Genomic DNA, 13960 nt, shown 5'->3' on the forward strand with positions numbered 1-13960 from the left:
TCCACGCGCTATACGTCCAACCAGGGAAACTCCCCCCTGTCAGGTGTAAAGGAGCAACTTGGACACTCAGGCATGAAGGAAGCATGAGTTAAGTCCGTTGCTCTCCCCAGGTTGGCGGAGGGTGTGTAGAGCCCAGGATCACAGTATGATTGACACAGGGGTGAAAAATGGGTTACAAAATCGTGGGATAAAAAATATATATAAAAAAAAAAAAGAAATGCATCCAAGCAATTGAGGAAAAACATAGCGTACAAAATGTTTATGTATGGCACAGGAAGAACCGTTCAATTGGTCACATCATGCATCATGAAGTTCTATCGGCCAAAAGAGAAACTAAGAAACTAAACACCTATAGACAAACTGACACCTTTTTTTAATATATTTTTTATCCCACGATTTTGTAACCCATTTTTCACCCCTGTGTCAATCATCTAATGTGATCCTGGGCTCTACACATCCTCCGCCAACCTGGGGAGAGCAACGGACTTAACTCATGCTTCCTTCATGCTTGAGTGTCCATGGTTGCTCCTTTATACCTGACAGGGGGGAGTTTCCCTGGTTGGACGTAGCGCGAGTGGAAGGAACACGTTATTCCAACCAGTTCTTTTCTCCTCCATCAGGCGCCCCGGCTGGCCAGGGGGAGGCAGTTTAGAGACCAGGATTACTGCATGTTTTTTGTGAGGTTACCTACCCTATAGGGGACAAGGGGAGAACATGTGAGGGTACCTACCCTAGGGGACACGGGGAGAACATGTGAGGATACCTACCCTAGGGGACACGGGGAGAACATGTGAGGGGACCTATACCCTAGGGGACACGGGGAGAACATGTGAGGGTACCTACCCTAGGGGACACGGGGAGAACATGCGAACTGGCTCTTCTGAGCACATAGTTGTATCTAGAGTAGACTAGTAGAGACCCACCTCTGAATGCATAGATAGAGCCGTTCTTCACCTGCAGGAAAGCATCGAATGGTCGTCCGCTGCAGGGGATCGCATCGGGGTCTGGGGGCAGGGTGGGGTGATCCGTGGTGGAGGGGTCTGGGGGCAGGGTGGGGTGGTCCGTGGTGGAGGGGTCTGGGGGCAGGGTGGGGTGATCCGTGGTGGTGGAGGGGTCTGGGGGCAGGGTGGGGTGATCCGTGGTGGAGGGGTCTGGGGGCAGGGTGGGGTGGTCCGTGGTGGAGGGGTCTGGGGGCAGGGTGGGGTGATCCGTGGTGGAGGGGTCTGGGGGCAGGGTGGGGTGATCCGTGGTGGAGGGGTCTGGGGGCAGGGTGGGGTGATCCGTGGTGGAGGGGTCTGGGGGCAGGGTGGGGTGATCCGTGGTGGTGGGGTCTGGGGGCAGGGTGGGGTGATCCGTGGTGGTGGGGTCTGGGGGCAGGGTGGGGTGATCCGTGGTGGAGGAGGGGTCTGGGGGCAGGGTGGGGTGGTCCGTGGTGGTGGGGTCTGGGGGCAGGGTGGGGTGATCCGTGGTGGTGGAGGGGTCTGGGGGCAGGGTGGGATGATCCGTGGTGGTGGAGGAGGGAGGGGCGACGGTGGTGGGTGTGCGTGTTGTTGTGCTGGTCATCGGCGCTACGGTGGTCTCAGGGGACATTGTGGTAGCTCTGGTATCTTCCACTTCATCGAATGCATCACCACGAGCAACTGAATCAATAAACGGTATAATTATGAGGTTAGCGTCGGACCGGTGTCACAATATGTTGCATACATGAATAATATTTAAGATTTAAAGCTAGAGTGTATATAGGGTGACATATGAACGATTGTCTCTATGCTTATCGAACCAGTCACCATAGGATACCGTCCATTATGGATTTATATTGTTTTTTTTTTTCTTCAATGTATTCTTATTGAGGCTCTAGGCGTAATGCGATGCATATAGATGTTAAAAAGCAACAACATCGACAACAAATATCACAATACGGGACATTACATTACATTACACAGACAAAAATAAGAATGATAAAAGTCAAACGAGTACACCACAGTCCTGACATGATTGTATACATTCCAGGTTACAATTTAGGCATTTAGCCTAGTTACCAGAGAGTATTTTTGTTTTTGGCTATACCGTTCAATAATAAGGTACATTGAAGGTAGAAGGGTCCACTCACTGTATCCAAGACTGGTTTGGATTGATATTGTTTTACATACAGTACAACAGCATACAGTAGAGAGAGGCCATTAGGCCTACTGTAATAATATCATGTCTTCTCAAAAATGCAAGCGAAACATATCTCTGCTGTTGGGGAAGAAACCACCTATAACTCGAAAATGTAAATATTTCTGAAAATGAAACATTTTTCAGGAAATTAAGAAAAAACATATATATTTTGAAAACGAAGCAATGCAGCCTCATCAAAGTTGGTGTTGTGACTTTATATATTGTGAATTACTTGCATGAGAGAAAGGAGAAGATGGTGGAGTTAGCTGTTTTAACCCATTCTGAACGGGAACCCATTTTGGTGTGCATCATGTTATGCTTTAGCTATTGAAAAATAGCAGATCTACAAGCTCATAGCGCGCCACCGAGTGGCGCGCTACGAGCTTGTAGGTCTGCTATTTTTGAAAAATCGAAGAACGACTGACATTTTTAGAATCTGATCTCAGGTCAGAATGGGTTCATCAGACCAGCTGTGTGTGTCCAGTGGAAACCTCGTATTGATCTCAGGTCAGAATGGCTTAACAAACCAGGATCCAATGAGTTTTGTCCGAAGCGTTTTTTACTACTTTTCAATGGTTCAATATTGTGCAAAAAAAAGAAAAACGATATTTTTACTGACCTTTCTTTGGGCAGGCAGTATCAAAGTCCCCACAGCAGCTGCTATGATATACACACATGGAGTCACATTGGCATTTAGTCTGGGGGTTGAAGATGCCACATCGACCCACACAGGATTCTGTGGAGAAATTTGTTTGATGCATCAGCACTAAATAAAATGTACTGTGGTTATATGTATGGTAGCTAGTATGCTAGTGATGCTGTTTATGGCTTTGTTAAAGGAGAATTCCATACTAAAATACCTTTCTTTGTAGTTGTTACGTCCCCACCAAAGAGGTCCAGGTGTTATTTTGTGCAAAAGCTCCTTATTGGCTATTTCCCCTACCATAAGCCCTAAATGAATTGCATTGAATTGAATGGGAATTGAATGGGGCTATGCTATGGGGTGTTGTGCTAATTCGCTTATTTCCATTGCTCAAAATTACAATTTCTTATCCTCTCTTCATAATGTAAATAATATCCCAAGCCGCACACTTTACTACTTCTTTCGATGGAACTAGCATAACACCCCATAGCCCCATTCAATTCCCATTCAATGCAATTCATTGAGGGCTTATGGTAGGGAAAATAGCCAATAAGGAGTTTTTGCACAAAATAACACCTGGACCTCTTTGGTGGGGACGTAACGACTACAAAGAAAGGTAAGAAAGTAAGTAAAACTTTGTCTGCTGATCTGAGGTTACGGGAAGGTATGTGCGGGGACAAGAGGTCGGAAATGTATGTAGGTGCTAGTCCATTTAGTGATTTAAAAACAAACTAGTTAATTTTATTAATTCTATACATGACTGGTAACCAATGCAGTGAGGCGAGAACAGGAGTAATATGGTCATATGATCTCATGGTCTTTGTGAGAACTCTGGCTGCTGTGTTTTGAACTAGTTGAAGTTGCGATTGATGGATTTCTTTGGGAGTCCAGAAAAAAAGAGAATTGCAGTAGTCCAGATGGTTTGTGACAAAGGCATGCATAAGGGTTTGTGCATCGCTGAATGAAAGAAATTATCTGATTTTTGCAATATTCCTGATTTGGTAAGATGGCTGTTTTCGTGATGTTGGTGAAGTTTAAATCAGAATCAAATAAAACTCCCAGATTTCCAGCCTGTCAGTTAAATGTCTCCAGGTTTTCATCAGAATATGTATGACAATTATTTACTACGACTCTATGGCACATTAGGAGTCCAACTTAGTACTAGTGTTTCTCAAATGTTTTATTTGCCTTAAAGGTCATTTACACACTGGCGAATTAGCGACGCGATGCGAAATAATGCATGTTGCAGTTCACCTGCGAATCTCTGCAAAATACGACACCAGAGCGAACAAATAAAGATCGAAAACGGTTGCATTTTCGCACATTTGCACATTCGCCACTGATTTTAAATGCGAATTATTCGCACGAATATATCGCGTCGCTAATTTGCCAGTGTGTAATGACCTTAACTCTGAGAGTGTTCAAATGGAACCAAATCGGGTCCATTTGAACACTCTCAGAGTTACAGACCTGTTATGGTCATTCAGGGCTATCTATTCATGTGTTTCTGGTAATATCCAATTACCATTGTTATGTTATGTATGTCCGTTACAAAAATGGAATGTTGACAATAATGTCCACCACAAGCCAACATGGTGATGACCCGGCTGGACCAGACTAAAAAAACAATCCCAAAAACATATGATGGGTTTATAAGACACCATTTCACATTTGCAATTACAGCATGTTTTACAATACATAATGTATGCATTTTACAGCATGTTTACATTACACAATTCATTATATTACACCTCAGATGTATACAGAGAGTACTCTGTCTTCTTTCCCAAGCTTGACAAATAAAATCTGCTACAACGAAAGTCCCTTTGTCAAACATATCTCCATTTTTACATAGTCATTTAAATCTAGGAAATCCCCACATATAGAAGACATCTTATTAACCAAAATATCCCTTAAGTCATCGTATTTAGAGCAGTAAAACAGAAAGTGAACTTCGTTTTCAATTTCATCTAGATCACAGAACAGACAATATCTCTCATCTTCAGGGGTGGCATTAAACCTGCCAGTCTATATAATAAAAACATATAATAAACTTACCCTCTGCAGCAAAGGCAGCCGCCATCAAGGCCACAAGTGCCAGCAGAACGCCTGCTGGTTTCATGTCTGCTCACTTTTTTAGGTGGTGAGGAATTGATATTCCACTTTTCAGATGAAAAACAGCAAGCAGCACCTCATGAAGCAGATCTATTTGCTTCAGAACCTCTCTCTGCCTGTCTATACATGAACGCAATGTGTTTGAACTGAGAGGCACACACTTTTGGACACAGGGAATGGAATGCACTCTGCAATCAATCGATTTCCAACCATTATAGTCGTTGAACCCTGAGCCCATATACATGTATTGATGATTTGGTGTTTTAATCATTAAACTCCCACAGCAGATTTCTGTCCAGACTTATTCTGCTAAAAGCTTGGCATGGTTTTACCACATGCTTATACATTTCAATCCATGCCATACTTCACAGATACACCAGTATCTATGACAGTTACTTATGCACATACAACAATAGTATCTCATCATGCACTCAATCATTCAGCCGGTCCATCTGATCTGCTGCTTCTTGTATCAACAGGATTAGGAAAGGGGGCTGGCTGGGGGACAGAACTGCAATGATGGAGTTTCAAGACTTTTTTGCATCCAAAGAATAGTAATCCAAGTAATAGTAATGTGATGTATGATGGTAGCTTTCCATCAATGGCTTTAAAGATGAATTGTTGCCAGTGCATGGTTCTCCTTTCAGAGAGGGAAGACCAACCTACTTTATTATAAAGGGTGCAATGGTGAGTGCTCTGTGTGAACATAGTGAATGGAAAAGACATATCATAAAGCATTTGAATCCTCCTGATATGATGTTTTAGCTTTTATCATTGTTTCCATTTGATAGCCTATGTCGTTAATGATCCGGGGCTCACTGGGGATAGAGAGGAACTCCTTATATGGTCAGCGCACTCTATAGTAAGAGTATTTTTTTTGGTGATATCTGAATTAAATGCAATCACTGAATTATACCTTTAAATTCCAGTTCAAAATGCAGTTCCCTTCAGAGAGAACCACTGATTCATCGACTCTGGCCAATCAGAAGTCTCTGATGCTGTCAATCAAGGAAGTGACATTATACAGGAGTGAATGGGCAGGCTTTACCCAGCATGCCTTGGGGCAAGGCCTTGCAGCTCTAGAGCAGTGTTGCCAGATCTGCTTATTATAAGCAAGTCTGGGCTTGTTTTTCTGCAAAATTGGTTGTAAATATTCGTAGTTGCAGCTTTGCATTTGTTTGGGTGTAGTTGATTATTTGGGCTTTATTCCTTTTTGTTTATTAAGCCAGTGGTTCTCAAAAAACTTTTGATTTGAACTGCATTTTGTGTCAGGGACCCCATTACCAGAGTCACTTGTGAGCTTGTGGATCAGTTATTTTTCAAATATCCGGTGTTTGCAGTGCTCGTGCGGCCTAACCCGTCGGTTCTCAAAGTGGGGTCCTTGAGGGGGTTCCAGTGGGTCCCCAGATAAATGATGGATAGTTAGGAACCAAATGGACCCTTTACTGTATGTTGTGGCTGTAACTTTGAGAGTGTACAAAAACAATTTGTACACTCTCAGAGTTATGGTGGTCTAATGGTTGGGGTTCAGGGACCCCCCAGGCCCCTATATATACATCAGCTATTTAAAAAACAAGAGAGACATTCTTGACATTTTTAACGCTGCATATCTTGTATGGGGGTCCCTGGTGCGGAATCATTTCAGATGGGGGTCCGACATGACCTAATGCACACATATACATGTAGGTGGCCCTTGACACGAAAAGCTTTGAAGACCAACTGGCCCCTAATAAACACGAAAGAAGCCACAAAACAAATATCTTTTTTGGGGCTTGTTTTTTTCGACCACCCTGGCCGCTTATTTCTCTCTCCCTCTCTCGCAGAAACTGGCAACTCTGCTCCACAGAGAGGACAATTATATACTGACTGAAGAAAAGCAACTGACACTAGTATAGTGAAAATAACACACGTAACTACTGACACACATAGTGAGTTTTATTTAACAACAGACAGAATGTACAGCTGCACCACAGGCCTGCTCTCTGGCTGTGGCCTGTTGACCTGGAGCGGCCGGAAACGGCCGCGGAGTCTGCCCTACAGAGGAAGACAGTTTCTGTCTGAGGTGATGTTGTTTACCCTACAGAGGAAGACAGTTTCTGTCTGAGGTGATGATGATGTTTACCCTACAGAGGAAGACATGTTATAATATAGAGGCAGACATGTTGTGCCTGAGGTGATGTTGTTGCTGTTATTGTTTACCTCTACAGAGGCAGACATTTTGTGCCCCAGGTATGTGTTCACTTCACTTCAGACACACAAACGTCTCACAACACAACATGGCTTCTTGCTCTCTGAATACAGAGAAAGAGAGAGCGAGCACACAGTCGACACAGAGCTTGCTGTGCAGAGAGAGAGAGAGAGAGAGAGAGAGAGAGAGACACAGACAGAGAGATTATGCCTACTAATGCACAGAGCTTGTTGTGCAGAGAGAGAGAGATTACTTGGCTGGTACTGGTAGCATGCACAGAGCACAGAGCTTGCTGTGTGTGTGTGTGTGTGTGTGTGTGTGTGTGTGTGTGTTAGACTGGAGTGGCACATGTACAGTATATAGTAACAGATTAACGTGGTTATTATGAGAGCACTGCAGGTGTTTGCTTTGGTTTGGCTGTGTGTGAGTGAGAAGCAGGGTGTAAGCAGTAAGCACTCTCATTAAGACCTGAGGCCCATTCTACAAATTCCTTCTAAATCAGTGCTGTTGTGCCAAGGACCCCCCAGGTATATATTTGGCCATTTGCAAGGCTAGATTTTTGAGTGGTGCAACCTGTCTGTCCCTGGGTCTGTCCCTGGCTGTGTCCGAGCGCGACAATAGCGTTTGTTCGCCACCAAGTGTCACTGTTGCACAGCCTAACACACAGACACTCACAGGCCAGGGAGGAGGGCTTGTACAGTACAGTACAGTACAGTACAGTACAGTACAGTACAGTACAGTACAGTACAGTACAGTACAGTACAGTACAGTACAGTACCACTCACTTAGTTCAGACTGGTCGGATTTTTATAATGGGTTGAATGTAGAGTTGCAACAGCAGCCATTGGCAGCCCATTCATCCAAACAGAACAGTCCAATCTGATTGTTTTAAACGATGTTAAACTCACCAACATTGCAGCTGTAGGGAAAGCTTGAATCATCCTCTTTCAATCTGAAAAATGTTTGTTTCATCAAAATCCACCGTAGTTATTAGTTGTTATTATGAGCTACTTTCTGTTAAGAAATTCCTTGCAGGTGTGGGAGTTTGGAAGCGCTCGTTTTCCGTAATGCCAACCTCCTGCTTTATGTGTAATTTCAAAACAGGTGGTACTACACACAGGGTGGTTGAGTGATATATAAAGCGCTTCCAAACTCCAACACTTTGAAAAATTAATAATACTGTGTCTATGGTGGATTTGTATGAAACAAACACCACTTTGCACATACTGTATATGGGATAATTCAAGCTTTTTGTTCAACTGCAATGTTAGTAAATTTAACCCATTCTGGATGGTGTTTTAAGCATTATTTTATACTTTAGCTATTGAAAAATAGCAGATCTACAAGCTACGAGCTTCTGGGGGGGTCCTTGGAACAACAAAGTACATATATTTATGGAGGTCCTTGACATGAAAATGTTTGAGAACCACATGAGGTTTTTCAGAAAACTCAGGATTTAGAAGGTATTTGTAGAATCGCCATCAGGTCAAATTTGGTTAATGTTGGTTAATGCCTAATGGTTAATGGTTAATGTTGTCAGATAGGACTTTTCTGTTTGGGGTGAATGGATTGTCAATGGCTGGTGTTGCAACTCTAGATTATACGGTTAAAAATAATCTAGTGTTGCAACAGCTGCAATTTGCAACACTATAATCAGGGATGAATCTAGAGTTTGCAACACCATCCAGTGACGGCTCATTCATCCACGTTGCGTTTGTCCCGATCTGCTGGTATTAAAACGACGTCAAACTTGCCAACATTGCAGCTGTAGGGAAAGCTTGAATTATCCTCTTTCAAACTGCAAAGAGTTTGTTATATAAAAAAATCACACACCCGTGTGAACTGAGTGGTGCAACTCCCCTCTTCCCCCCCCCCTCCTCTCCTCTCTCTCTCCCTCTCTCATTAGCAGGCAACAGTGCAGCACTGTCTCTCTCTCTCTGTTTCTGGCAAACAGCGCCCCTACTGGTACTACTAATTATATGGTGCTCATAGTCACATAGGTGAACACATAGGTGAACACATACTGTAGGTGAACACGGACATTGCTGTTCCTTGGAGTGGTTGCACCACTCAAATAAATCTATGAGCTACACTTTCTGTGCAGGTGATTCTTTTTCAAGTCGATGGAGTTTTTTAAGTCACTGAACGGCCCTCCGTACGAGGATTCATGGGACATACAGTTCAGTTCTTCACTTTGACTCATTCTCATTTCATATCAGGCATAATATTATATTTAGATGAAACTCCAGAGGGACGCCGTGTTACAACAAGGAACTTGTGCTCTCTTTTTCTGTCGCACGCGTGTGCGTGTGGGTGGCTGTGTGTGTGTGTGTGTGTGTGTGTGTGTGAGCACGGTATGAATCCATTAGAAAGCAGCCTAAGCCAGATTAGCAGCATCGAACAGAGAAACAAAGTGTGTGTGAAATCACCTGCTTTGGCCCGTTTTTTTTAATCTCCGTCTGTGGGAATTCAACCAGTGTGACTAGAGTTAAACCGTGTGTGTGTGTGTGTGTGTGTGTGTGTGTGTGTGTGTGTGTGTGTGTGTGTGAGAGAGAGAGAGAGAGAGAGAGAGGGGTGTGGGTGTTTGACTGTGTTGTACATTGTTTTTCAAGTTGTGCAGCATTTAGCAGCTAACAGACAGACAGACGGATCCTGTGCATTCATCTCTTGTGTTTTTGCGTACATACATCATGGACTATAACTGGAGCTTCTAGAGCTGTTTGTGTCTTTTTGTATTTGTTATTTATTACGGGGAGATTAATCAGATTATCCACCACACTGTAAAAGAAGTCATCGCCTACCGACCGACCAGCGCACGGTGGGACCGGTTCTCCGCCAGCACCGGACCGGTTCCCCCAGCACCGGACCGGTTCCCCCAGCACTCTGACACATTCAGAACATACCAACCTGGCAACCACCGTCTGGGGAGTCTACCGCAGCCCAATGGATCTGAAACCACAGATATATAGACTCTCTACAGCCCTCTGGATCTAAAATGACGGATATATATAGATCTACTACAGCCCTCTGGATCTAAGACCTACACACATATATAATAGATCTCTACATCGCTTTGGATCCAAACTTTACTTAAAGAATCTACGGCCCACTCTTGTTGTTCCTTCCAGCACCAGAACCCAGAGGATCGGTGTCTTGTTCCTTCCAGCACCAGAACCCAGAGGATTGGTGTCTTGTTGTTCCTTCCAGCACCAGAACCCAGAGGATCGGTGACTTGTTCCTACCAGCACCAGAACCCAGAGGATCGGTGTCTTGTTCCTACCAGAACCAGAACCCAGAGGATCGGTGTCTTGTTGTTCCTTCCAGCACCAGAACCCAGAGGATCGGTGTCTTGTTGTTCCTTCCAGCACCAGAACCCAGAGGATCGGTGTCTTGTTGTTCCTTCCAGCACCAGAACCCAGAGGATCGGTGTCTTGTTCCTTCCAGCACCAGAACCCAGAGGATTGGGTTCATGGCTCGGTTTCAGATGAGCTTCTCTGAGCCTCGTTTGGACCCTCATCGGGGGGAGGAGGAGGGGGAGGAGGAGGTGCCTGGCATCCAATTATTACATAATCGATTAATCGCCTAATAACAATTATTTAGAGATAATCACGGTTATTATTTTGTTTTTGCATAATTGTCATAATCGTCACAATCATTACCGTGTTAATTGTTTTTTTTTTCTTTTTTCGTATTAAGATATTAAATTATATGTCTGTGCCCGTTTTGTTTGCGAAGCCCAAAAAGGTCAAACATGAACGTGATTAATTGTGACGTTCCAGTTATTACTCTTCCTGTGACAACCGGGGCTGTGACTTTAGGTTAGGTACGCACCTAAAGTTACCCTTTTGATGTTACAATTATGAAATCGTATCGAGCGACAATTAATGCCTGCATGCCAAGTGCCAAGTGGGCTGCATGCTGAAAACAGCCGATTTGCAAGCTCACAACGTGCCCGAGCTTGTATACATCTGCTACGGTATTTTCAGCATGCAACCAATCGACCATCTTTCATCTCTTCTCCAGTCCTCCATATATTTAGTCTTATAGTGTTCGTCATCACAGCTTCCATCCATCCATCTTCAACCGCTTATCCGTAGTCGAGTCGCGGGGGCGAATGTTAGTAGACGAAACACATTCGTCATAATCTTAACCCATTTTGGGCGGGAACCCCTTTTGGTGTTGGCATCATGTTATGCTTTAGCTATTGAAAAATAACAGATCTACAAGCTCGTAGCGCGCCACCGAACGAGCTTGTAGATCTGCTATTTTTGAAAAATCGAAGAACGACTGACATTTTTAGAATCTGATCTCAGGTCAGACCAGTGTGTGTCCAGCAGTGGAAACCTCGTATGAATCTGATCTCAGGTCAGAATGGGTTTTAATGGACAACGTCGGCACTGACTCCCACCTCTCCTCCTCTCCTCCTCCCGGTCCCATTGCAGGGCTTTGACGAGGCGATGCGCTCGGCCCCCAAGCAGGGCGATGGTTTCGGGGGGGACGCGGGGCGCTGCGCCTCGCCCTCCCTCCTGTCGCCCACGGTGGGACAGCGGCTGCTGAGCCGGCTGGACGACGGGTCGGGCTGCACCAGCCCCGAGAGGGTCATGACGCTCTGGACCGAGGAGGGAATCGGGAACAGCCGAGACATTCTGCAGGTCAGTGTGTGAGAATGAGACATTCTGCAGGTCAGTGTGTGTGAATGAGACATTCTGCAGGTCAGTGTGTGTGAATGAGACATTCTGCAGGTCAGTGTGTGTGAACGAGACATTCTGCAGGTCAGTGTGTGTGAACGAGACATTCTGCAGGTCAGTGTGTGTGTGAATGAGACATTCTGCAGGTCAGTGTGTGTGAATGAGACATTCTGCAGGTCAGTGTGTGTGAATGAGACATTCTGCAGGTCAGTGTGTGTGTGAATGAGACATTCTGCAGGTCAGTGTGTGTGAATGAGACATTCTGCAGGTCAGTGTGTGTGAACGAGACATTCTGCAGGTCAGTGTGTGTGAATGAGACATTCTGCAGGTCAGTGTGTGTGAACGAGACATTCTGCAGGTCAGTGTGTGTGAATGAGACATTCTGCAGGTCAGTGTGTGTGTGAATGAGACATTCTGCAGGTCAGTGTGTGTGTGAATGAGACATTCTGCAGGTCAGTGTGTGTGAATGAGACATTCTGCAGGTCAGTGTGTGTGAATGAGACATTCTGCAGGTCAGTGTGTGTGAATGAGACATTCTGCAGGTCAGTGTGTGTGAATGAGACATTCTGCAGGTCAGTGTGTGTGAACGAGACATTCTGCAGGTCAGTGTGTGTGAATGAGACATTCTGCAGGTCAGTGTGTGTGTGAATGAGACATTCTGCAGGTCAGTGTGTGTGTGAATGAGACATTCTGCAGGTCAGTGTGTGTGTGAATGAGACATTCTGCAGGTCAGTGTGTGTGAATGAGACATTCTGCAGGTCAGTGTGTGTGAATGAGACATTCTGCAGGTCAGTGTGTGTGAATGAGACATTCTGCAGGTCAGTGTGTGTGTGAATGAGTAATGGTTGCATTTATATAGAGCGTCGCAGTCCCGCCCCCTACCAGGGCCCAGGAAATGATTCTCCGTTCATTTTCCTCATAGACATTTCAGAAAGTATTTATTTAAAGACGTTTACGCCGCTGGACAAAGCCAACTCTTGTCGTGACAAATCATGACAACACATTTTTTGGGCCGAACAAATAATTAGAAAGAAGAAAAAAACACTTCTTTTGTTGTTTTTCTTCTTTGTAATTATTTGTTTGGTCCAAAATATTGTGTTTGTTGTCATGAGTTGTCACGACTCGAGTTAGTTTTGTCCGCTGTGTAACCGTCTTTAAATAAATACCTTTTGAAATGTCTATGAGGAAAAATGCATTGGGAAACATTTCCTGGGCCTGGCGTCGTCATGAAAGGGGGCGGGACTGCGACGCTCTATAGCGCCTTCATCCAAGGTGCTTTACAGAGATTCTGCATTACATTCACCCATTAACCCATTCTGACCGGGCACCCATTTTGGTGTTAGCATCATGTTATGCTTTAGCTATTGAAAAATAGCAGATCTACAAGCTCATATCGCGCCACCGAGTGGCGCGATACGAGCTTGTAGGTCTGCTATTTTTGAAAAATTCGAAGAACGACTGACATTTTTAGAATCTGATCTCAGGTCAGAATGGGTTAATCAGACCAGTGTGTGTCCAGTGGAAACCTCGTATGAATCTGATCTCAGGTCAGAATGGGTTAAAAAACACACATTCACATCTCACGTGTGGGTGAAAAATGGGTTACAAAATCGTGGGATAAAAAAAAAAATATATATTAAAAAAGAAACACACATTCACACACCGATGGCAGCGGACACCATGCAAGGCACCAACCAGCAGCTGTCTGTCCGGTCTGTCTGTCTGTCTGTCTGTCTGTCTGTCTGTCTGTCTGTCTGTCTGTCTGTCTGTCTGTCTGTCTGTCTGTCTGTCTGTCTGTCTGTCTGTCTGTCTGTCTGTCTGTCTGTCTGTCTGTCTGTCTGTCTGTCTGTCTGTCTGTCTGTCTGTCTGTCTGTCTGTCTGTCTGTCTGTCTGTCTGTCTGTCTGTCTGTCTGTCTGTCTGTCTGTCTGTCTGTCTGTCTGTCTGTCTGTCTGTCTGTCTGTCTGTCTGTCTGTCTGTCTGTCTGTCTGTCTGTCTGTCTGTCTGTCTGTCTGTCTGTCTGTCTGTCTGTCTGTCTGTCTGTCTGTCTGTCTGTCTGTCTGTCTGTCTGTCTGTCTGTCTGTCTGTCTGTCTGTCTGTCTGTCTGTCTGTCTGTCTGTCTGTCTGTCTGTCTGTCTGTCTGTCTGTCTGTCTGTCTGTCTGTCTGT

The 13960-nt window shown here is 44.7% G+C and overlaps 1 protein-coding gene and 1 long non-coding RNA gene across 2 annotated transcripts in view; both read left to right on the forward strand.

The window, feature by feature from the left end:
• LOC308328709 overlaps positions 1 to 13960 on the forward strand; it is a 259110-nt gene that overhangs the window by 12703 nt on the left and 232447 nt on the right. The gene's annotated exons all lie outside the window — the stretch shown is intronic.
• Positions 1 to 13960, forward strand: part of ninl (ninein-like) — a gene marked incomplete at its 5' end in the record, with an annotated part of 66472 nt that overhangs the window by 12601 nt on the left and 39911 nt on the right. Inside the window, one exon of the mRNA XM_080782025.1 lies at positions 11549 to 11758. Coding sequence (XP_080638151.1) covers positions 11549 to 11758 — 210 coding nt within the window. The remainder of the gene's footprint in view (positions 1 to 11548; positions 11759 to 13960) is intronic.

Source organism: Protomyctophum bolini, assembly GCF_963924005.1.
Source record: "Protomyctophum bolini genome assembly, chromosome: 14".
In the NCBI taxonomy this organism is placed as follows: Eukaryota; Metazoa; Chordata; class Actinopteri; order Myctophiformes; family Myctophidae; genus Protomyctophum; species Protomyctophum bolini.